General features: G+C 36.1%; 1 protein-coding gene across 3 annotated transcripts in view; it reads right to left on the reverse strand.

Annotated features, from left to right (window-relative positions):
• Positions 1 to 26755, reverse strand: part of CCSER1 (coiled-coil serine rich protein 1) — a 1472832-nt gene that overhangs the window by 1300704 nt on the left and 145373 nt on the right. For all 3 annotated transcript variants that reach the window (XM_066232458.1, XM_066232459.1, XM_066232460.1), the window contains exon 2: positions 4376 to 5734. In XM_066232458.1, the coding sequence (XP_066088555.1) occupies positions 4376 to 5693 (1318 nt within the window). In that variant the 5' untranslated portion in view covers positions 5694 to 5734. The remainder of the gene's footprint in view (positions 1 to 4375; positions 5735 to 26755) is intronic.

The raw sequence follows: 26755 nt of genomic DNA on the forward strand, positions 1-26755 counted from the left end.
CTGGTGGGCGTGCCAGGTGGATCCCGGTTGGGCGCATGCGGGAGTCTGTCTGACTGTCTCTCCCCGTTTCCAGCTTCAGAAAAATACAAAAAAAAAAAAAATGCAAATTATAAAGGATCCAAGATGATAGTGGAGTTGGTGGATATTACACTCACTTTCTCCCAATATCAAACTGGAGTTATAATTAAATTTAAGAACAATCATCCTAAAAATTCAACTGAAGACTAAAAGAGTGGAAGTATTATAACCAAAGATTCACAGATGAAGAAGCCACACTGAAACTAGTAGGACAGGCAGAGATATGAAAAGGGCTGGCTCCACTACTACTAGAGGGGACTGAGGTTCTGGAAAGATAAAAGATATTTCAGCTGTACAGGAATGAACCCTGAGAAGTGCAGGGCCTAAATCCCAGCTGGGCTCCCCAGACTACAGCACCAGACCTGCAGCCAGACCCGAGAAGAGGCTTCCAAATAACATTCTGCTGTGAAAAGCAGCAAGACTTCTGTCTGCCAAAAAGAGACAAAAGGTCCACCGAGTTTATAATTGCCATGATTCCTGACATTATAATATATAATTTGATTTACAAATCTTATTTTATATGCCAGTATTATTCTTTTTTAATGTTTAGAAAATTATATTTAACAGGGTGACATTGATAATAAGAGTACACAGGTTTCAGGCAAACATTTCTATAGCATTTGAACTGTTGATTATGTTATATACCCATCACCCAAAGTCAATTCATTTTTCATCACCTTATATTTCTTTCTCTTTACACCCTTCTTCCCTACATCTCCCTTCCTCTAGTAACCACTTTAATTTTATCTACATCCATGAGACTCAGTTTTATATTTCACCTATGTGTAAAAACATATAGTTCTTAGCTTTTTCTGATTTACTTATTTCACTCACTATAATGTTCTCAAGGTCCACCCATGTTGTCATAAATGGAACTATGTCATCATTTCTTATGGCTGAGTAGTATTCTACTGTATACATGTATCACATCTCTTTTATCCAATCCTTTATCAAGGGACATCTTGGTTGTTTCCATATTTGGGCCACTGTGAATAATGGTGTGATGAACATGGGGGTACATGTTCTTTACATACCAATGTTTTTGAGTTTTAGGGGTAGATACCCAGTAGAGGGATTGCTGGGTCATATGGTAATTCTATTTTTAATTTTTTGAGAAATCACAATACTTTCTTCCATAGTGGCTGTACCAAATGGCATTCCCACCAGCAGTGAATGAGGCTTCCTTTTTCTCCGTAGCCTCCCCAACATTTGTTATTTCATGTATTGTTGATTATAGCCAATCTAACAGGTGTGAGGTGGTATCTCATAGTTTTGATTTGTATTTCTCAAATAGCTAGTGAAGATGAGCATCCTCTCATATATCTGTTGGCTATTTGTATGTCCTCTTGGGAGAAGTGTCTGTTCTTGGTGTCTGGTCAAATAACCCCCTTGAGTAGTTCCTGCAGTGGGAGTTTTCTGGTGATAAATTCTCTCAGCTCCATATGTCTGCAAAAGTTTTTATTTCTCCTTCTTATTTGAAAGATAACTTTGATGGATACAGTATTCTTGGCTGGTAATTCCTCTCTTTCAGACTTTGAATGTTTGGGTCCACTGTCTTCTTGCTTGCAGAGTTTCTGCTGAGAATTCTGATGATAATCTAATGGGCTTTACTTTATATGTTATATTCTTCTTTTCCTTAGCTGCCTTGAGGATTCATTCTTTGCCATTGAATTTTTCACAATTTTATTACAATGTACCTTGGAGTAGGTAGGTTTGGGTTGAGGTAACTGGGTGTTCTGTTTGCTTCTGGGACTTGAAGCTCTCTTTCCATAGGCTTGGGAAATTCTCACCAATTATTTGTTTGAAAAGGCTCTCCATCCCTTCCCCTTATCTTCTTCTTCTGATATACCCATTATGTTTATACTGCTCTTTCTGATGAAGTCATACAATTCTTGTATAGCTCTCTCAGTTTTATTAGTTTGTGATAGTCACTCTCCTTTTCTCTCTATAACATCTCTAGTTGCCTGTCTTCAATGTCACTGATTCTTTCCTATATCTGGCTTGTTCTATTAGCTAAACTTGCTACCTCAGTTTTCAATTCATGTACTTCATGAGTTCTTCATCTCTGTTTTTAAAGTTTCAATCTCCTTGCTAATGTATTTGTTTTGTTTTCTGAGCTCATTAAGTTGCCTAGTAGTGTCTTCTTTGCATCTCATTGAGTATTTTCAGAACTTTAGTTTTAAATTCTCTATTGAACTCCAAGTTTTCCATGTGATTGAGATTTCTTTCTGGAGATTATTCATTTTCTTTCTGAACTACTTGTCTGTCTTGTGTAGCCATGGTATTTGATTTCTTCTTCCTTGATGGCATTTGAGAGTGGTGATGTTAAGAACCCTAACAAAAACACAGCTTAAAAAAATGAAAAATGAAATGCTGAGGTCGCCGGTTCGAAACCCTGGGCTTGCCTGGTCAAGGCACATATGGGAGTTGATGCTTCCAGCTCCTCCCCACCTTCTCTCTCTGTCTCTCTCTCATCTCTCTCTCTTCCTTTCTCTCTGCTCTCTAAAATAAATAAAATAAAATAAAAAATTTAATAAAAATGAAAAATACAAAAAATATAAACATTTTAAAAATTATGACAAGAAAAACTACAGAAAAAAGATTATAAAGCAAAAAACACACCCACAAAAGAATAAGAATAAAATATATAAAAATTTATGAAAATGAAATTCAATGGAATAAAAGAAGAAAGAAAAAAAATGAGAAAAAAATGAATTTTGATTTTGAGAAGTTTCTTCCAGTAGGTGTTGCTGTATTATAAGTTTTATGTCTGTGGAGTTCCTGGGCTGTCCTCCGCTGATCTGTTGCTGTCACAATGATGTAGGTGGGGCGTATTGTGAGGACTTTACGACTTCAGCTTTCCACCTTTTATAGCTCTAACAATGGCAATCTCAATCTTCCAGGCACTCCTCCCCACGTCTCAACAAAACAGGGAACCAGACGCAGAGCACATTGTTCTTCAGGGAAGAGAGTGGTTCTGGAGAGCTTGCTGTCCAGAGGGGTCTGTCTCTGCCACTCTCTGTAGTGTGTAGTGAGGGAGGCAGGGTCTGGGAGCCTGGGGCTGCAGTTTAGTTTTTCCTGTCTTTGCTGAGTGTGGGCTACAGGCTGACTGCAGGAACACTGACGTAACCCCATGCTCTGGCCACTTTGGTTTATCTCCTGCTCTGCCTCTCCATCTGACTGCTGCTCCTGACAGGAGACCCAGTCACTCCAGGTTTCCCTCTGTATACCCCTCAGACAAAAACCAAACGGCCTGTGCTTCCTGTCCTCCCAGTAGCCCAGTAGAGAAAAAAAAAACTCAGTTACTCTGGCTTTGTCTCCTCCCCAGAGCCAAACACAAATGTATTTTATCTTCCGTCCTCTTTTCAACCTATCCCACCTTCAGTCCCTTGGTGCATGTATCTTTCAGGTGTGCACCTGCAAGCCCAGCTGGTGTTCCTTCACCGCGTTATAGTTCAATTTAAAGGGGAGAGATCAGCAGTATCTCCCACACTGCCATTCCGCTGACCTTCTTTTCAGTATTTCAGTATTATTCTTAATGTTTTGGAAAGAGGATGGCTCATGATGTGTATTAAAGCCTAACCATTAAGAACTTGAGCTTTGGATTCAAATAGCTGTAATATGGTTGTGCTACTTACCAGTTATATGATTTCTTAGTCTCAGTTTTCACATTTGTTAAGTGGAAATATACTAGTACCTACCTCATGAGATTAGTGTCGCAAACATTTATGTACAACTTCGTAATTTTAGACAATTTACTTAACTTACCTGTGTTCTAGCTGTCTTGCCTGTACAGTGGGTTACAACAATAGGTGTGATTTTAAACGTTTGAGGATTAAATGAATTAATGTATTCAAAGAGCAAAGAACAGTCAATGGGACAGAAAAATCATTCAATACTGGGAGAACTAGTAGTAGTAGTATCAGTAATAGTGAAATATATTTCATTACCTAAGGAATGCCAAAACTATATCCTACACTCTAAACATGATACTCCATGTTTCAGATAAAGCCACATTGAAAATAATATTAATTTCTTTCCACTTTCTTCTGAAGTTCAGATTCTGGATAACACAACTAAGAAAAATGAGTAATACTACTGAATTACATTTTCAGCATAACACAATTGAAATATGTTTTAAGATAAAGTAATGAAAATATTTCAAAGTATAAATATGAAAGAATATTAGAGAGTAAAAAATAAGGAAGGAAAATGTGGTTTTAATGAGATGATGTAATAAAATTGAATTAAAATAAAAGTTATAATTTATATTTATTATATTAAAAAATCAACATACCTTTGACAGGATTTGCATCATATCCATATGTTCTGTTAAAAATATGATGGTCACCAGAAGAAGGTATTATTCTGGAATCTGATGTAGGATGGATCCCTTTAACACGTTCAGCTATTGCTTTTTGTTCATAAAATCCAAGTTTTCTTGGGGAGCTTGCTGCCAACATTGTATCACCATTTTGTAATGTCACGTGCTCTTCTCTTTGAGTATCTGCTGATAGGTGAGTCTCTGAGTCACTCCCATTCATAAGAGGAAGTTCAGTGATTTGCAATAACACTTCCCTCTGATTAGCAGCAGAGGTTTCTGGTAAGGAACTAGGTTCAGTACTACATTTACCTTCTAACCTGTATTTCCCAGGAGACATAATTGCACAGGGAACAGTTCCCATAAGGTCTATTGTTGCCTTTGTAACAGCAGCAGGATTGGGAGAGATCTGAGAGGTAGAATCATTGTGGCCAATGTTGTCACAGTGGGATGCCATGCTTCCACTTTTAGGAAATGCATCTGCTTCAGACACAGAATCTTCAGTCAAGGCTAAGAACTCTGAAGGTGTCTGAGCTGTGGTAAGATCCGCAGAAAGCAATGGAGATTGTAAAGAGCTACCTGCACGTTCTGTTATATCCACAGAACAAGATGGAGAAGCTCGTACTAATCCAGGTTCTCTCTCTTGGTACTGTGTAATTTCCAATGAGAACTCAGATTGTTGGACCAATGAAATAGACTGGCTCTGTGAAACTGGCTTAGAAAATTTATAGTGAGACGAGAAAGATTTAGTCAGCAGCCTCTTTGTTGACTGCTTAACAGAACGGCGAGTTTGTTCTTCTGTGAATCCAGAATCATCCCCTTCACTTTTGCCAGAACTTAGACAATTTATAAAGACATTCTTATTAGTAGAGTGCTCCTTTTCTCTTTCAAAATCCTCTGTCAAAGATCTTGTTATCTTCTTATTCCGTGAACTACTGAAACCAACAGAATGTCTTCCCCTGGTTTTAATATGTTCTCCCAAACTCAGTTTTTGCATACTGCTGTGACCAGGTTGAGCACCATTGGAAATACTAAGGTTCTGGTTGGAAGGTTCTTGCTTAGGGTCACTCCCCTTCTTATGGTGGAAGCTAATGGAAGGAGTACGGAATATGCTCCTGCGTTTACCTGTGCTACCTGAGCTTGAGTTAGTGCTGGAAGGAGAGGAACTGTGGACACCAACTGTATTACTGGGGGAGGGTGAAGAAGGAAGAGAATCATGTCTTCTGTTAATACTTCTTCTGAATATCGGCAACCGGGAGACCAGGGTAGATCGTCTTGATCCAGAGTCCCCCATTGGGACCCCAAAAGTTGCACTGTGATAGCCAACTTAGCAACCTGGGAAAAATTAAGAAAAAATAAAGTCAATAGAATCCAATTATAAATAAGACACTTTAAAACAAATCATTGTTTTGCAAGATATAGGATACCATTGGGTTCATATTAAAACAATAAATAATAAAATTCCAATACTTAGGATTTTATGAAAAAATAAATAAGTAGCAAAATTATCCAAAACTTTGCATAGCTATTTTATAATGGTGCAAAAATTTCAAGATTACCCAGAATATTTAAAGTCTAAAGTCTATTCAAAAGAGTGTTGGGTAGGAAGACACAGATCATTCATTATTCAAGACCCAGCCTTACTACTCACACTGGATCTATAATTTGGTAGTGTATGGCCAGGGGCCGCCACTGTCATGGCCACGCACATGCAGGTTTCCACTGAATTCAGACAGATGGTAAAGAAACAGTGGAACCAAAAAATGGTAGGAGATATATATATATATATATATATATATATATTTTTTTTTGTATTTTTCTGAAGTTGGAAATGGGGAGGCAGTCAGACAGACTCCTGCATGCGCCCAACTGGGATCCACCCAGCATGCCCACCAGGGGGCAATGCTCTGCCCATCTGGGGCATCGCTCTGTTGCAACCAGAGCCATTCTAGCACCTGAGGCAGAGGCCACAGAGCCATCCTCAGCGCCCGGGCCAACTTTTGCTCCAATGGAGCCTTGGCTGTGGGAGGGGAAGAGAGAGACAGAGAGGAAGGAGAGGGGAAGAAGTGGAGAAGCAGATGGTCACTTCTCCTGTGTGCCCTGGCCTGGAATCAAACCCGGGACTCCTGCTGCCAGGCTGACACTCTACCACTGAGCCAACTGGCCAGGGCCAGGTCATCTTTTATTAAAGTCTCACACCAGCCGATGAGCAAACACACAGGGAAAATGCTTCCCACCAGTTCCACAACCAGGAGAATCTTCTTTGGTTCCTCCTAGAATCAAAGGCCCCACCAGTCTCAGTGGAGCTCACAAAAGCCCCTCACCTCTGCTTCCCCATCTGCACACCTTCTCTCTCTTTCCCTGCTATCATGGCTTCTTTCTCAGAATGCTGCATTCTCTCTGCTCTCATTCTGCAAAAAACATGACTTCTCTTCACTTCTTCTCCTTCTTCTCTCTCCTTTTCAAAACTTTCTGGCACAAAACCCTCTCCTTCATCAAACATTAGCAAGACAATGGCCCCTCCCAAGCAGGAAGGTAATTTGCAATTTCACAGACATACACCTGGGGCTGCCCAGCATCATTTTCTAACAATAAAAGTGAGCAAACTCACCCTGGCCGGTAGGCTCAGTGGTAGAGTGTTGGCCTGGCATGCAGGAGTCCCAGTTTCGATTTCCGGCCAAGGCACACAGGAGAAGCGCCCTTCTGCTTCTCCATCCCTCCCCCTCTCCATCCTCTCTGTCTCTCTCTTCCCCTCCCGCAGCCAAAGCTCCACTGGAGCAAAGTTGGTCCAGGCGCTGAGGATGGCTCTATGGCCTCTGCCTCAGGTGCTAGAATGTCTCTGGTTGCAACAGAGTAATGCCCCAGATGAGCAGAGCATCGCCCCCTGGTGGGCATACTGGTTAGATCCCGGTTGGGTGCATGTGGGAGTTTGTCTGACTGCCTCCCCGTTTCCAACTTCAGAAAAATAGAAAAAGAAAACAAAAGTGAGCAAAACTCAAAAAACACAAATTTTACAAACTCATTTGCCCAACAGGTAAGTTGTTTAATTTTAACTTTTATGTCTATTTATTTAGATGTAGTAGGCATGTGACAGCCATGATCATGCCCTCTGAGTAAAATGGCCTGCCACTGCCTCTGTTAGCCAGCAGCAGATAAACCATGGGATTCAACAAGTAATTAACCTGAGCTTAAAATGATCACTGACCAGCCTAAGGTATATGTCCTGATAATAGAAACTTCACTCAAAGAATAATTAACTAGGACACATTCCTTACCTTGATGTTTGATTTTGAATTTTTAGAAATAATAAGGCCATTGGCAGAGGCAAGAAAACCACAAAGAATATTGTGTAGAACTTTTAGCATAATGAAATTATGAGGAAACCATAACTATGAGTTGAAGACAAGACTTGATTGAAAGCTAATTCAACTGGTAATGTTGAGACAAATAAGACTACAGACTGAGAAAAGGAGAAGCACATAAAATGTCTAAACCATATTAATATCAGGGTACTGATAATGGACAAAAAGAAGGAAGAGGAGAACATGGCAGCTATAGTTCATCAACTCTGCTGTGCCAAGTACTTAGACACAATTTATCTCTTTTAATGCTTCTGACTGTGGAAGTAGATAATAATACTATGAACATTTTACAGCAGAAAGGTAACTTGCCTAATGTAACTCAGCTAATTAGTGGTAAAACAGGAACAAGAAGCTAAGCCTTACCTAACCACTGAGTAAGTTCATAACCAGCAGGGTATATGCTGCTTCCACTAGAGTGAACAGCCAAAAACCTGTGCTACTCAAGCCTCAGATATGCCTCCACATCAAAGATTCTTGGTATGGTCACTTTAGCTATTCTGGTGACTGTTAGTTTTCATAAGGTAGCACCTGGTTTTCATAATATGTATGATTTGGTTCCTGTTTTGTTTTGCTTTGTTTCTAAATTTTACTTAATACCTTAACTATAATGTGCACAGCTCCTTTATCAATTTCACTGAGACTCTGTTTCATTTTGGTGCTTTTTGCAACCAAAACTAAACAATAACAAATACTATATAAAATGACAAGCCATCCATTTTATCATCCTTTTTGATATATCATGAGATTGAGCAAGTAAAATACTTTCATGTCCTTAAAGAAGTATGTGAAAAAAATGGAAAATATTTTCTTTCAGATGTGCATTCATACATATTTAATATTTATACCATATTGTTCCATATGGTATAAAATCTAACAGTTTTGCATATGATATTTTGGGTGATTTTCAATTGAATCACTTAATTTGAATTTAAATCATACTATGTATGAACTACTCCCAATATATTTAAGTATTGTAAGGCTTTGGATGAAGAAAGTTTAAAATAGAAACAAAATCATTTTAGTTCTTGTAGTCTTCCACAAATTAAAAATATCTCATTTTTCTCCCACCTTAATTTTTCCAAAGTGAATACAATATATATTTTTTTCTCATAATTTCACTCTCAATAATGCTTTAACATCATTCTCAGGGTGATTTTTCATTTATATGTAAGATTTATTTCCATCCAATGCCCAATGAAGATTTTGTCCTAATTAGAGCATTATCAACCATAATGATTTGCAGCTATGGTCTTCAGTACATTAACGTCAATATATTTATTTTTATTGAGATAGTTTCAGAATTTATATATACTGAAATATTTCTTGGCCTCTTCTTCAGTACTTCTTGCATTTGTATCAGCGTTTATAAACAAAAGAGTGACTCAATTCCATATCTCTTTAGTAAGTATTAAAAAAATTTCACTAACAAAAAATTTAAAGAAAATAATTTATTCCTTTTCCTAAACACTTAATAAAAATGACTAGGTTACTAATATATTTTTCATAATTTATTTAATTAAAACTCCATAGAAATACCAAGATACTTGCACACTGAATGGATCACATGAAGTGAATATAAAATCTGTTAGAGATAAAAAATCCGTTAGATTTTACTTTGTCTACTGATAGCCTTTTAAATGAAGTTCTTTATTTACTACTGAGAGCTTCCCAGCTAAACAAGAGATAGAGAAAATATTATAGTTTTGAATTATCCATATTTTTTTGGAAGATTCTTTAAGGCAGTGGCTCTCAACCTTTCTAATGTCGTGACCCCGCAATACAGTTCCTCATGTTGCGGTGACCCCAAACCAAAAAATAATTTTGGTGGCTACTTCATAACTGTAATTTTGCTACAGTTATGATTCGGAATGTAAATACCTGATATGCATTATGTATTTTCCAATGGCTTTAGGCGACCCCGCCGGGGTCGCGACCCACAGGTTGAGAACTGCTGCTTTAAGGTATGGATGTCATCTACATCTCCTGATTCATCATTCCCCTCCTCACATTTCATTCTCTAATTGCACGGATTGCAGTGGATTTTCTGTCCACTTTCACCTTTTGGGCATTTACAAAGGTGAGTCCATCTGCTTAGAATGCCCTTCCTGGAACTCTGATGTGACAATATGCCTATTTCTATAACATCATCCCTTCCAGAATGCCATGCCTCAAATTCCCTTCCCCTTCCTACCCTCTTCCATTTGAGATGTAACACTCCTTTATAAATTCTCAAGTATTACTTTATATAGCAAACATCTATTTTTTACTTCATTATTTTACTGTAAGTTTCTCAGTAGCAAAAGCCATCTCTGCTTTGCTTTGAGACCCCGATGCCTAATATAATACACAATTAATACCTATAGACTAAATGGATTTCAGAAAACAAAATTTTAACTTGAACACATCAGTATTTAAAACATAAATAAAAATATTTTCTGCCTCACTACCATAAATGCTATAGTCTCAAGTTAATTATGCTGCATTACAACTTTTAGAGATTCATAAGCTAATTGAAAACATTTCAACTATAATATTATTTAATAATCTAAAATCTGCTAACATGAAAATACAACACTGAACAAATTTAATAAAACAGAATGCCATTACATCAATTTCAATTATTAATAAAAGACAAATATAACAATATATCATGTTAATTTTATTTTCATTATAATCAGAAATTACCTTTAATACCTTTGCAAACTTTGTATATATGTATTTTCTTATTTTTTTTATAAATTTCCAAGTCAGATAAAATAAAGATATTTTCTCAATTACCTCCCAATGTTTCTTGGTTCAGAAGTTATAGTCTTACCTCAAACATAACAGGTCCTAAAAATATATGGGTTGGACCAGACCTTCACATTGACCAGGGGCCTTTACAATCATAAACATATTCTTTGGAAAAGCACATTCACTATATAAAAAGAGCATTTTCTAATTATCCCTTTTAAGCTGTAGAGATAAACCAAATATACTCACTTATAAGCAATATCACTACACAGATGCATACTGACTTTATTAGAAGTGTGAAACTCAGTGTGATCTCAACTGAAGAAACAGTATTTCTTTGTTCTTTAGCACCAAAATTTAACAAACATCTCCCAGAAAGTATTTTATTCAGTGATCTCCTAGCAAACATCATCGTTATTCTTATAGAATGCAACATCATATGGCATATCTATTCTGAATAAAATGAGAAGGGACTTTCTTGCTTGGCATGGTTGAGGAAGATATGGATTCTAGTTGAAGGGGTTATATGAATTCTTAATATGTCACCTATTTAAAATTAGAGTCAAAATAAAGTACATTAAAGATGTAAGAATTCCTGAAAAAATAAAATAAACTTCCATGATTCCAAAGGCATTATCCAAAGGCATAAACCAACCTTTCAGGGTTTCAGACCTATCTTTGAAACTGATTACCATATATACAAACAGATATATCTTTCTGTGCAGGTAAAAGAAGCAAAACAAAACACTTCTCAACTTTTCCTTTCCCAACATTTTTTAAATATTTCCTTAGAATTTTGACAGCCATCATTATTTTTTCACTATGAGCCAAAGGTGATAGAGTCACCTGATGTTTTCACTTCTGAGAAAGTATAAAGTATCTTCTGTTTGTCTTCCAAAACTGATGGTGTTTGGTCATGGCCAGGTAGCTCAATAGTTAGAGCACCATCCCTATATGCCAAGGCTGCAAGTTCAATCCCAAGGTGAAGGTACATACAAGAATCAACCAGTGAATGCATAAATAAGAGGAACAACAAATCCATGTTTCTGTCTCTGTCTCTCTCCCCTTCCTCTCTCTAAAGTAAAAAAATAAAATAAAATAAAATAGAATAAAAACCTCATAGTGGTGTTTTATGAAAATAGCAAAATTAAACAAAAAAATACATCTGACACACATGTAATTAGCAAAAAAAGAAAAGAAAGATTTCAAATCAAATTCTGTGGCATGCCAGTAGCATTAAATAGAACACAGGTACCAATTATTTTTATAGTGATTTTTTTTTCTTTTTGCATTTTTCCGAAGCTGGAAACGGGAGGCAGTCAGACAGATTCCCGCATGCGCCCGACCGGGATCCACTGGGCACGCCCACCAGGGGCGATGCTCTGCCCACCAGGGGCGATGCTCTGCCCCTCCGGGGCATCACTCCACCGCGACCAGAGTCACTCTAGCGCCTGGGGCAGAGGCCAAGGAGCCATCCCCAGCGCCCGGGCCATCTTTGCTCCAATGGAGCCTTGGCTGCGGGATGGGAAGAGAGAGACAGAGAGGAAGGAGGGGGTGGGGGGTGGAGAAGCAAATGGGCGCTTCTCCTATGTGCCCTGGCCGGGAATCGAACCTGGGTCCCCCGCATGCCAGGCTGACGCTCTACCGCTGAGCCAATCGGCCAGGGCCTATAGTGATTTCTTTTAAGGATGAGAAGGTACAACATAGAAACTTAACATTCTGCTTGATATTAGAGCATTTGTGCATTTTCTTCCTTTTTGATGAAATGCATTCAAACAAGTAGTCCTGTGGTGTAGCACATATATACAGGGATTATGAAAATGAACTACTTTTCATAATTTGTCCCAAACATTCTATTTAAGAAAATCACCTAAAAATAATGAGAGATATAATTTGATATCAGTATTCTAACCACAGATGAATCTCCCCAAGGCATATATTTTTATTGGAATTTAAATGTTTATGAAATAAATGTTGTATGAGATAAATCCTGTCCCAGCTCTATTCTTTCTCAGAAAAGATTTTAGAGAATAATCCAGTAAAGCCTAAATGACCACAATGAAAAGTTTGTGATACATGGTACAATGGAACCAAATATTCTCTAGGTAACAATTTTTCAACATGAAGAAAGTGATGGCAGAAAATAAATCATATGTAAACATCGAAAGGCATTGATCAATTTTTATCAAAATTAAATAGGATAACAGCTTGAAGGAATTTCTAAAACAATCTTATCTAATTGTGTCATTTATCCACAAATTTAAATGAGGCTCACACCTGTTAGGTGGTTAGCGTTTAGCTGGAAAGCCTTCCAGAGTCTATTACAAAAGCCACACAATTTCACCTCCACATTTTTATACTTTATACTGTAATGTATCCTTAAATGTTTTTCCAACATGTTTTATTGTTTTCCCTTACATGAACTGAGAACTAATGAAAATATTTTTAACAGATAAATCACCTGCACAACATGATGAAGGGCCACTTTAGCCAGTAGGGTCAGTGAGGACAATATGAGACACATTAAAAGAATGACTCATGGTGATCATGTGGGTGATTGGTCACAGGAAAGAGAATGAGATTATCAGTATAAGGTAGAAAGAGTCAGAAATCATATCATTGATTGGATGTGTTTAATTACCAATTTTTTATATTTGCATTTAATTTAGCCACACTGAATACAGGGTTTTTTTTAAGTGAACAGAAAATAACCCAGAAAAATTCTTGATTACATCAGAATGTCTAGCTTTACATGACTACTAAAAATGATTTAGTATGGTATATAAGCAGTGATAGATTGTCCCTTATTACATTTTATAAATCAATCCCTAGGTAAAAAGAGAGTGGGAGGGATGACAAATTAGCATGATAATGGGAAATGTTACCATAGGGAAGGAGAATACATTTCAAAGAGATTATTCTAGTAGAATTTAGGAAAGCAGATGAGTCCCACCTCTGAATTAATGGAAGGATATGGGTCATGATACATATTTAGCAAAACATGTAATCTTGAGACCCAGGCAGATATGATCTTAGTTCTTTAGTGACCAGAAATGATAACAGAGAAAGAAGAGAAATAAAGAATGGATTTTTTTTCTTCTTTTTTTTACAGAAACAGAGAGAAAGTCTGAGAGAGGGATAGACAGGGACAGACAGTCAGGAACGAAGAGAGATGATAAACATCAACCATCAGTTTCTTGTTGCGACACTTTAGTTGTTCATTGATTGCTTTCTTATATGTGCCTTGACTGCAGGCCTTCAGCAGACCAAGTGACCCCTTGCTCAAGCCAGCGACCTTGGGTCCAAACTGGTGAGCTTTGCTCAAACCAGATGAGCCCGCACTCAAGCTGGCGACCTCGGGGTCTCGAACCTGGATCCTCAGCATCCCAGTCCAATGCTCCAACCGCTGCACCACCACCTGGTCAGGCAAGAATAGTTTTTGACTAGAGATTAGACAGAAGTTCACAGTGACAGAACAAAGAAATCTAAAAGCCATATATATAAATACATGTGACTAGGCTTCAGTATATAACGAGACTGCATTTATATTTAAAGAGCAATATATATAAATATATTCTGGGGTTTACATACAATGAATGTGTAACTGTTAAGAATGTAATTCTGAGGCAAGATTATCTAGATTTGAATTCATCTCTACACATAAGAGTAGACTGGCTTAAAAAGTTACTTAAAGTCTGAGCCTGTGGATAATAGTTGTACTGTCTTAAATAATTTTTATGAGAATCAAGTAAATGCAATAAGGCACATAGCACAGGGTCTATCCTATGACAACTGCTTAATAACTATAATTTATAAGGAACAATTAATCATACTTGTGCTGTTTCACAGAAAATGTATTTTAATTTAGTTTGTAACTTCCCAACTTCTTTCAACTGGAAATTCTAACTTTGTCTATGTCAGACTAATATTTTCATTTCCTGAGTTAATCCTGAAAAGCATAGAAAGGTTATTAGAGCAGCAGTACTTATATGTCAGTGGGGCTTGGAATTAGTACAACTATCTATCTATCTACCTATCTATATAATCTATATACCTATCACTGAAGAGTGATGTAGCCAATATTGCATACACTTTTTAAATTGTCTCTTAGAGGTCCTGGCCAGTTGGCCTAGCAGTAAAGCATCAGCCTGGTGTGTGGAAGTCCCAGGTTCAATTCTGGTCAGGGCACACAGGAGAAGCAACCATCTGCTTCTCCACCCCTATCCCCTCCCTATTTCATTCTCTCTTTTCCCCTCCTGCAGCCATGACTCGAATAGTTTGACTAAAGTTGGCCCCCGATGCTGAGGATGGCTCCAAGGTCTTGGTCTCAGGTGCTAAAATATAAAATAGTTCAGCTGCCAAGCAATGGAGTTGCAGCCCACCGGGCAGAGCATCGCGCCTTAAAGGACTTGCTGGGTGGATCCAGGTCAGGGCACATATGAAATTCTGTCTCTGACTCCTCACTTCTCACTTAATAATAAAATTTTTTTTAAATAAAATAAATAAAAAATTGTCTCTTACAAATAGTTTCATTTAACTTGCTTTTGACCCAAAATATTATTGACCTGTTGATATCCTTCTTGAATACAAGTTCAGCTCAATTTCATATTAAATAAATAAATAGTTTAATTATTCAGTTTTAGCATTTAATTTTTTTTTAATTTTTTTTTTTGGATTTTTCTGAAGCTGGAAACGGGGAGTCAGTCAGACAGACTCCCACATGCGCCCCAACGGGATCCACCCAGCATGCCAACCAGGGGGTGATGCTCTGTTCATCTGGGGTGTTGCTCTGTTGCAACCAGAGCCATTCTAGTGTCTGAGGCAGAGGCCATAGAGCCATCCTCAGCACCCGGGCCAACTTTGCTCCAATGGAGCTTTGGCTGCGGGAGGGGAAGAGAGAGACAGAGAGGAACGAGAGGGGGAGGGGTGGAGAAGCAGATGGGCGCTTCTCCTGTGTGCCCTGGCCAGGAATCAAACCCGGGACTCCTGCACGCCAGGCCGACGCTCTACCACTGAGCCACCCGGCTAGGGCCAGTGTTTAATTTTTAACAAAATAATCCAGAGTTTAAAGAGAAATAAGTAAAAATATTATGAAAAATCCAAACTGTCTCAGACCCTGAACATGATTCCCAAAAGATGATTCTGATAAATTTGTTGAACACCACCAATGTCACTATAACAAATATACCACTTTAAGCAGGATAGCACACATTTAAAAGTATATTTTTAACTGATAAATAATTGTATTATTTTTAATACATCTTTTTTTTTTTAATACTCACATCTTACAATGGAAATTTTGATTAGGTTTTTATAAATATCATTTTGGAAAAAAAAATCCTCTCAGTTTCTTAGGTTAGGTTTTCTAGAAGCAGAGCCTGAGCAAAGAATTCTTCTTCAAGCAATTTATTACAAAATTACTCTCAGGAGAAGTAAGGAAAGAAGGTGTGGCAGGACATGGGGAAAGGCTGACCAAAGACATGGTCCCAAAAAGAGACCAGCTGCAGACTGATCCCGTGGGATCTGGAGTACTAACTGAGATCTTCAGAGAGAGGCTGGTCTTTGTAACCTCATGCCAGTCAACCATTTGTAGACTTCACTAAGGATGGGGAAAAAAATTTGAAACATATAAAACAGGATTAATACCTGGAGTATATAAATAATTTTTATAAATCCATAAAAAAAATCCAAAAGGAAAAATAAATGAGTAAAGAATATGGACAAGCAATGTTTAAATGCATAGAAAAATATACAATATATGAAATGATATATTTCAAAGTTATCCTTGAAGAGGGGCTTAGTCATCAATGGGGATATTAATAATATATGTAATACGAAGTTTTAAAAATGAGAGTAAATTCATGAAACATTTTTATAATTAATACTTTTAAAATGTTAAATTATGGTAGTATAAAAATACGTGCATTATCAAAAAGTTACATAATGTTGAAGGATATAGGCATGTAAATGTGTTAAAAGTAATTTGAAGTATATACAAAAAATTAAAATAGTTGCTGACTCTAGAAAAAAAGAGAGTAAGTACCTGGGGAAAATGTTATTTCTAATTATACTTTAAAAACTCTGACAAATACAAATATTAATACTGAGTGTTTCAATAATTTCTTTAAATGTTTTATAGTTTAATGCGATATACTTAAATAAATAAAACTTATTAAAGTGTCAAGAATCCTTACAATAATATAAAGATTTGGCATTTTTCACAAACTGACATTTTTAACACTAAAATTCTTATTTTATGTAACTGTCAGTCAAAACTGCATCTGTTTATGAATCGAGATTTACTTTCCTAATAGCTGAATGCTATTTAGTTTCACTATTAAAAGATATTTTCTCCTTCTTAAAAAATTTTCATTATTTATTTAGTACATGATAATTCATTTCTACATATTGTCAGTGATAAGTCAAGTGATTCATTTCAGATTTTTCATGAACTTTTAGATGTTTTGGTATTTCCATAGTACAAACATTAAACTTCCATAGATAACCTTATACAGGTGGCTAAGAAATTTGAGTCATGTGATGATTCGGAAGCATGTTAGCTCTATGACTTTTTGTCATTAATAATAAATTGATGCCACTCTTTTCAAGGCTAGTAAACTAACCAGAAAGGTCAGTTTTATATTTTCTTGATCAAAAATTCATGCTTCTTTTAAACATTTATAATAGTTTGTATACTAAATATTAAAATAGCTGGATTTGCCTTACATTTTATTTTCTTCACTAAAAATAAAGGACCACTTGATAACAAATAACCTGCAGTGGCGTCTACCTGTCAGCAGAGGGTGCAGGAACTCCTCCTCTTTAACAATCGAGTCAATTGTTTTTTCTTTTAACTTTCTAACCCAATTTACGATTTATTAGGTAGTAAATTATTTTAAAAAATCACAAAGTTCTTTATGTAAATAAAAAGTGAAAGTCTCCAAATACACTTGAAATTTCTATGTCTGGTTTATTAAAACAATTAGTATCTTAGAAAAATAACTTGCTTTTAAGAATTAAATGAAAACTCTTGAACTAATAAACAAAATAGAGGCAGAACTCATGGATAGAGAGCAGGCTGACAGCTGTCCAGGGGAGGGGTGTCTGACGGGAGGAATTAAGCAACACAGAAAAAAAAAGAGAAACAATTCATGGACTTGGACAACAGTGTGGTGACTGGGGACGAGGTGGGGGTAAGCGGAGGAAGGGGGAGGAGGTATAGGGGAGATACATGGTGATGGAAGGAGATTTGTCTTGGGGTGGCGAACACCCAGTACACTGTAGAATTGTGTATCTGAAACCTGTAAGATTTTGTTAACCAGTTCCAACCTAATAAATCCAATAAAAAAAAAATGTTTTAAAAAAGAAAAGGTTACTAATGCAATTTTAACAATGTTTTAAACAATAGTTAGAATATATAAATATTTTTAGTATATAAGTCATAAATATATATAGGGTTTATATTTTTAAAGTAATTCAGATTCATATATATTAATTTAAATTTATTATTTATTTTCCAATAGTTTCTTCTTGTTGTTTTTGGAACAATAGAACATATGCACTGCTTTGTAAGAAATATATTAGTGCAAAAGATGTATAAATATAGTAGCATATCTTGTTCTTACTATATATTGTAAATATATAGTACTTTAGTTTAAGAATTTATTGGTCACATTTTATAGGAAGCTCATGGTCACATACAATTATAAATAAGAAAATAAAAATACCATTAATATGCCAATATAAAATGATATAAAAATAGGAGAAAAAATTTAAATACAAATTAAAATACATATTAGGAGATTAAGTTGAAAGGTGGCTATGCTCAATATTTATAATTACATGTATGTCTGTGTCTATATTTATATCATCAGTAATACAAACATCTGATAATACAAATCAGCATAGGAACTAATATGAAGTCCAACACTGTCAATTTATAAACTAAATCAACATAAATATAAATTTAGATTAATATAATGGAAAGTCAGCATTAGTGGCTTGAGAGGTATAAAAGAAATGAGTACATCCAAACATCATTTTCATCTTGCTTCTATTCTGTTATAAATACTATTGTAGTTGTATCTATTGTAATGCATGTTAAAGAATATACTAATTTCCATTCAGTCATGTGCAAGTTCTGTCAGAGTCATTTTAAAAACAGAATCTTAAATTTGTTATTTTTAAGTGTTGTCTTTAAACTCAACAGATAATGATCAGATTTGTCAATGATATTGTTTCATAATATATCTGTGGATACAAATTCTCTTGTCTTCTGTTTCCTCACTCATAAAATTTGATCAACTGAATAGATGACTTCTGAGTTCCTCTAATTTATTAAGATATTTTCTTTCATACAATCTGTGAAATTTAGAATACATACTCTCTAACATGCATACACATATCTGATAATAAAATGTCATTTTGAATATGCTTGTTTCCCAGCTCAAAATGAATAACAAACTAGATTAGATTCAGAATCATTCCATAGGTAGAAAGGTAAAAATAATGTTCTATATGCTATTACCACAAACACAGATGTAGTGTGTCTTACAAAAAGAGAGCAAAAGCAGTTTATTTGTTACATAAAATTAGAAATGTGAAACTTTTGTCTTCCCCTTATATTGTGTTTGTTTATATAATCAATAAATGAGCAAATTATATAAATATTTTTACTTTTCTTTTACTATTTAAAATTGTAGTTTATAATTAATAAAATAGAATATAGGTTTAGTTTTTAGAATCTAAAAAGGAAGGCATGGCTGATATTTAACATAGTTTGAAAATAAAAATCTCTGATGTAATACAGTAGCAAATTAAAATTATTTCAAATTAAATTGAGATAAATTTTAAATTGGTAGAAAGCCCAATATTAACCAATGACTAATAGATTTACTCTAGATACATAAAATATAATTAAAAGTAAATTTAATTAAAGTATATTTTATTACTTATATTATTCTTTGAGTTTAAATTTCATTTATTTATTTATTTATTTATTTATTTATTTATTTTTTTTTTTTCTTCCATTTTTCTGAAGCTGGAAACAGGGAGAGACAGTCAGACAGACTCCCGCATGCGCCCGACCGGGATCCACCCGGCACGCCCACCAGGGGCGACGCTCTGCCCACCAGGGGGCGATGCTCTGCCCATCCTGGGCGTCGCCATATTGCGACCAGAGCCACTCTAGCGCCTGAGGCAGAGGCCACAGAGCCATCCCCAGCGCCCAGGCCATCTTTGCTCCAATGGAGCCTTGGCTGCGGGAGGGGAAGAGAGAGACAGAGAGGAAAGCGCGGCAGAGGGGTGGAGAAGCAAATGGGCGCTTCTCCTGTGTGCCCTGGCCGGGAATCGAACCCGGGTCCTCCGCACGCTAGGCCGACGCTCTACCGCTGAGCCAACCGGCCAGGGCTCATTTATTTTTAAGAGGAATTAACATACATTACAATAAAGGGAATATAATAAATTCAGTTCTTAAAAAAAAACAACCTTAAACTTTGTTACTAAATTTACTAAGTTTGTCTTCTTATGAGGTTATGGTTCTGCACCAAAGACCACTCTAAGGAATGGCTGTCTGTTATTTAGTTTATACTGAGTCATATACTGTCAATTTGATAGAATAATTATGAAGAATGAAATCTTGAGAGAAGGACCTGCGTGTATGTCAAATGGCCATAGTGTTTTAGCCGTACTTGATAACGTGCCTGACTTGAGCTGCCACTAGGGGGAGATTTTGCATCTTGGAACATTTAAGGAGTTCTGCCTTGATAAACAATTGCATAGAATTTTACATTTGAAAGACTTTATTATTACTATTATTATTAATTATTATTATTTATTGGTTCAAGTGTACAGCTTAGTGGTTAGATGACCATATAATATTCAAAGTATTCCCCTTGAAAGATGGCTTCTTTTTGAGAATGAAAAAAATCAAACCCAGATTGGTTAGGTATCTCACAGGAAAAGCGGCATTCATAAAACTCAGTGTTCCTGAAATGGAATTAACTCTAATCCAATCAAATAAAAGCAGAGACTGTCACTGCCAGAAACTTCTAACTTCAGAAAAGCAAAAGACTCTTGATCTGTACACAGCTGATATATCTGTATAATTGAATATTGTTCCCATTTTTGTAGAATTTAATACACAATTTATTTTTCAAGAAGCTACATTAATATAATGTTTTCTCTTGTTTCCCTTTTTTTGGCTTTTTTTAAAACTTAATTACAAATTCACTAAAAATGATGAGCTCATATTTAATGAATACAAAAATTATACCATCTTAATGTTCCTAACAACTTTGTTAGATAATTGTAAATGTTCTTCTGATTATTACTTGCCATTGAGTCAGCTCCCACCCCTGATGACCCTGTGACTGAGTTATGTCCATTCCACAAAGTCCTATCCTCAACAGTTCTGCTCAGCTCCTATAGACTCATGCTTATAGCTTTTTTTATGGAGTCAGTCTATCCCATATTTGGTCTTCCTCTTTTCCTGCTGACTTCTATTTTCCCCAGAACTATTGTCTTTTGCAAAGAACCCTGCCTTCTCATGATGTCCCCAAAGTAGGGCAGCTTCAGTTTTGTCACTTTTGCCTCCAGTTATATTTCAGGCTTTATTTACTCTGGGACCCACTTGTTTGTCTTTCTGGTGGTCCAGGGTACCTGTACACCTCTCCTATAACACCACATTTCCTATCATCATCATATTATTCCTAAATGGTAAATAAACAAATTTGGGGTCCGAGATGAGAGCTGAAATTTGAGTCCAAGTATTTCTGATGCTACAAGCAAATTTTGAAATTATATCACTCTGCCTGAGTGCACAAAATAGATAATAGTGATTATAACATTATACAATATTAAATAATAATATTCTTAATGTTACTGCCACCCTAAAAATATGTAATTGGGAGCGATTGAGTATTCCAAATTAGTATTCCAATAGTATTCCAATCTATTGCCAGGGAATCAGGAAGAGTTTTAAATGACTCTTCAACCATATTAGGACACAGAGAATATTAATTCTTTAGAACACAATATGCAAAAAAAAATGTGCAGAATGTTGAGTTTAACAGCAAGGAGTGAGCAGGGAGAGAAGGACAGAAATGGTTGTGTCATCCTACAGACTTAACTAACCTAACAGTTGCATGTCCAAGTCTGAGTATTAAGCAGGGCATAAGTGGGACCTAAGAACATTTTGTGACTCACAATACAATGTTCAAAGAACAAAGAAGGTAAAAGAAAGCATATTATGCAACAGAAAAGACGGTTACCAGAAACTACATAGAAGAGCCTTCAGGTTGCTGAGCTAGCTTTTTTTGTGGAGAAACTACATAATAGTAATGGAATACCATTTATGCACTTTATACTAAACAGTATATGCTATATAATACTTTAATAATATAACAAAATAATTACAGAATGAGGGTTATGATTGTCTTAATTTTTTGTTTTCTTCAGAACAATTCAATATTGTCATTCTGGTTTTGTCCTGTATAATCTATGGGTTAGATTTTTTTATCCCCATTTTCTGGGTATGACTTAAGAATTCTACACTCATTAAGTCCGGATAAACTACTATTCTCTCTCTTAGCCTCAGTTTCACTATGTGTGAAATGGAGAAATAAATAGCACCTACCATAATTGAGCTAACTATTCTGAGGATTAAATGAACTAATGTGTGTAAAGTGCTTAGACCTGTACCCAAAACAGAGTAAGCACACAATAAATGTTGTCTAATTTTATTATCACAAAATTAAGTAAAGTGTTTCTGATTTTTACATTTTCAGAATCTGCAAAAGAAATCGGTCAAGAATTTAATGCCTCAAATGAGAAAAATAATTGAAGTAGCACCCTTTCCAGATTTTTTCTTTTTTGTATTTTTCTGAAGCTGGAAATGGGGAGAGACAGACAGACTCCCGCATGCGCCCGGCACGCCCACCAGGGGGCGATGCTCTGCCCCTCCAGGGCATGGCTCTGCCGCGACCAGAGCCACTCCAGCGCCTGGGGCAGAGGCCAAGGAACCATCCCCAGTGCCCGGGCCATCTTCGCTCCAATGGAGCCCCGGCTGCAGGAGGGGAAGAGAGAGACAGAGAAGAAGGAGAGGGGGAGGGGTGGAGAAGCAAATGGGCACCTCTTCTGTGTGCCCTGGCCGGGAATCGAACCCCGGTCCCCCGCACACCAGGCCAACGCTCCACAGCTGAGCCAACCGGCCAGGGCCAGATTTTTTCTTAATAAGGCTTTGCATCTATGTGAGCTACAGGTAAAGCCAGTGTATATTTGGATAGAGAGGGATAGTATCCCTCCACATATCCTTAAGGTAAAGAACTGTACTAGTAGCCTAGAAAGGAGGAAAGATGGAGGCAATAACCTTAACATTCTGAATGAATGACAAACTCTCTTTTTAGTTTTCTATTCAAGTTTAGTTTGTGCTGACACCTTAGAAAATTTTCTTTTGTTCACATTACCTAAAACAATAAATCAAATGTGTTTTACTAAAATAACTGAAAATCTATGTAACCCCATCACACTTTAAAAGCTAACCACTAACAATTATTCCACTTGTTTAAATATAGAAAAACATATATTTTTGTGGCATGTTTTATATTCTATATGTGCTTTAAATATTTTCATTAATACTGTCTAGAGTCATATTTAGCTTATCTAAGAAAAAGATAAGTAAATGTATGTTGTTATAATTTTAAAAAGCAATTCTCACTGTCAAACCAAACAGACAATGAAAAATCTTCAGAACAAGAAAAGATTTAAACTATCAAATAAACCTGTTAATAGTCCAAGTCAACATTCTCACTTAGCCATTTCTGGAATCTAATAGAAAAAGAAGGAAGGAAGTGAAGGAAGGAAAGAGGAACAACTCAAAATATTGCTTCTATGAAATAAGGCACCATCTCCTTAGGAAGTACTCAAGGACTCCCTGAGAAATTAAGTCTATGATGTATACCATGGAGATTTTTATAGACTGGATAATCAATGCATCCTAGAAAAGATGAGGTCTTTTTTTTTTTTTAGTGGGAGACTGAAACGCGAGATAAGGAAGATGAACTGACAATTCTCAAAAGCTTCTCAAGTAAGAAAATCGAATGGAAAATCACAACTGGTACCTGATGAGGCAGTGGCGCAACAGACAGAGCATTGGACTGGGATGCGGAGGACCCAGGTTCGAGACCACGAGGTTGCCAGCTTGAGCGCGGGCTAATCTGGCTTGAGCGAAAAGCTCACCAGCTTGGACCCAAGGTCGCTGGCTCGAGCAAGAGGTTACTCGGTCTGCTGAAGGCCTGCTGTCAAGGCACATATGAGAAAGCAATCAATGAACAACTAAGGTATTGCAACAAAAAACTGAAGATTGATGCTTCTCATCTCTCTCCATTCCTGTCTGTCTGTCCCTGTCTTTCCCTCTCTCTGACTCTCTCCCTGTCCCTGAAATAAATAAATAAATAAATAAATAAATAAATAAATAAATAAAATATTAAAAAAGAAAAGACAATCACAACTGGAAATTAAGAGTTAAGAAATTAATTCTCTTAAAGATATACATGCTTATATAGGTTGGAGGAGTCCTCGAGACCCTGGGTTATTACACTACAATCTGAATAACACTGCTCTAGCATACACGCAGTGCTCAGTGGATTCTCTCACTCACATAATTCCAACACAGGAACCCTATTCTCTTCTGGGCACAGAGGATTCAAAAGAGAGTAAGAGATGCTTGGTCTCCTTTTAGTGGAGTATCTGTTTCAGTGAGGGAGACAGAATTTTAAATAAGAAGTGAAATAAACATGATCATCTCCAACACTGATATATGACATATAAGAAAGAATGAGATAAAAAAGGAAGGGGAAGTGTGGAGGTGTGCATATTTGTAAATGAATGAAGATCCATGGGAAGAGCCTTTCCAACAGGGCAACATCAAGTGCAAACTCCTCGTGGCAGGACTACATTTCGTCTATGCAGGTGAGTGTGAGTTAAGGAAGTAAGTGTACAAGATGAGGCAGATAAGGTAGGACGTAGAGGGACAGATCCCGAGGGGCCTCATAGGCCACTGTAACATGCTTATTCCAATTGCAAAAAGAAAAAAAAATGTTATCAGTAAGCTAAGTTAAAAGAGATATCTTCTTTGTAGAGAAGGAACTGCAGTAGTAGCTGGCAGGTTAAGAAATGTCTCCAACAGTTAAAAGAAAAGATGGGATTAGTCTAGCTTGGATAGTCAGACTTTCTGGGCAGTACCAACAATAACGGCTGATGGATGGGATGTGAGGAGTAAGAAAAAGAGAAGAATCAGAGAAAATGCTGAAGGTTTTGACTTTTTTATTAATACCGTTATTTGCTTCTTATTTGTTTTAACTGGGTGAAGAAGTGCTACTTAAAATGACCATCTTAACAGTAAAGGCAATACGGACTTGATAAATGAAAGACAGACACCCAAAATTTTAAATTGTGATTAAATATTGACTCCTAAGTATTAAGTGTTTTTTCATATTAAAAGCAAAGTGTTCTAGTAACATAGCCTTTAAAAATAAGTTTATTTTTTATCTCAGAGTTAGAAAATTTGGAAAATAACAGGAAAAGATAAAAAATGAAAAGCATCCAATCCCATCAATGGTACTTACACGTAGGAGTCTCTGCTTTTCATGGTACTACGTTAACTGAGATGTGCATATGGGAACTGCATCCTAGTTTTGTATAATTCTGTGGTACTTAAATCTCATGAGTCTGCTAACACAGTAAATAATCAGTGAGGAGTACCTTTTCTTTTCAATAAATTTTACATCTTTGAGATAAAATGCCTGTATACTATATATATATATATATATATATATATATATATATATTTAGCGATTTCTTATATAGTATCAACTTTTGAATAAAGTTTTAACAATTGGATGGTATTTCTTAAAGAGAGTTACCATAAATTACATAAGGTGAAACGTGTAGGTAGTTTCAATTATTTCTGTTAAAAAACATAGCAATTTTATACTATTATAAAAGTAACTAATCCATTTTATTCCTAAATACAGTAATAATTTGAAAGGATTAAATGCCTCTGTTTTTGGCTGGCCCAGTTTTAGGAATCTTTATTAATGATAGAACCCTAAGTAATGTTTTGGATTTCAGCCCATTGGCTACATTTCTTCTATGATCAGTGTAGCTGGACCAAAGTCCTGTGTGTAAATCCCTTCTTGGTAATAAGCGAAGCTGTTCTGAAGCCTACAAACTCTTCCAGGCCACTAGGATCCCATTTAGTAAATCACCACAGTAACACACTATAGCTGCAGCCACCAGAGGCAAAAGTGTCTTAGCATACTACAGTTATTTGTCCTCACAGTGTCTCTCTGCCATTCTGCAATGATTAATTCACTTGAAGTCTTATAGACAACGTAAGAGCACCTCTCTGCAGTACTTTAATTTGAGAAATAAAGTTAAGAAAGCAGACAACAGGGTGAAAAACACTGACACTAAGATAGGACATGTACAAAGAATGTAAATCAATTTACAAGTAAATGATTCAGCATACTTTATTCAAATTTCCTAGAAAGGGGGATTAGAATCTGTACTAGGCATAAAGGGAAAATGCAAAATAAATGTAGTCTGGTTCTCTGGCCTTCAAAATTATATAACCTAATTAATCTAACATAAAAGTAAACAGAAGCCAAATGTGAATGATACTGTGGTATTAAGTATAAATGCAATTATAGTTCTGAGAAGAAAAAATTATGCAGACTGGAGAAAACTCTTAATAAAGGAGAAAACTAAGGCATGATCATTTGGAATAAAAGACTTTTCATGCTGTTTTTGAGTTTTTAAGGAGTTGAAGCATTCACTTACTCATTACATATCCGTTGAAAAGTCTATTCTGTTTCAGGCAGTACACTGAGGGAGTTCTTCCTTCTTCCCTCTCCCTCATCTACTTGTCATTAGACATGGAATGCAAGAGCTATAAAGTACTGACCTAAGTCATGATGTTATCAGAGCCAGGATGCCAGTGCTTCTAAAAGTACAGGAAGTCCTCACTTAATGTCTTGGAAAGGTTCTTGGAAACTGTGACATTAAGCAAAACAATGTATAACACAATCAATTTGACCATAGGGTAATTTACAAGTTCCTATGCCATATGACATCACCAAACTTTTAAATGAAGACTCAAAACACTTCTAATATTAAATACTGAAACATGTGAGCTATACAAAAAAATTTTTAATTAATTAAAAAAGTAAAATGATGATTTTTCAACCTGCTTATTCCAGTG

Source organism: Saccopteryx bilineata, chromosome 5 (genome assembly GCF_036850765.1).
Source record: "Saccopteryx bilineata isolate mSacBil1 chromosome 5, mSacBil1_pri_phased_curated, whole genome shotgun sequence".
Taxonomy (NCBI): Eukaryota; Metazoa; Chordata; class Mammalia; order Chiroptera; family Emballonuridae; genus Saccopteryx; species Saccopteryx bilineata.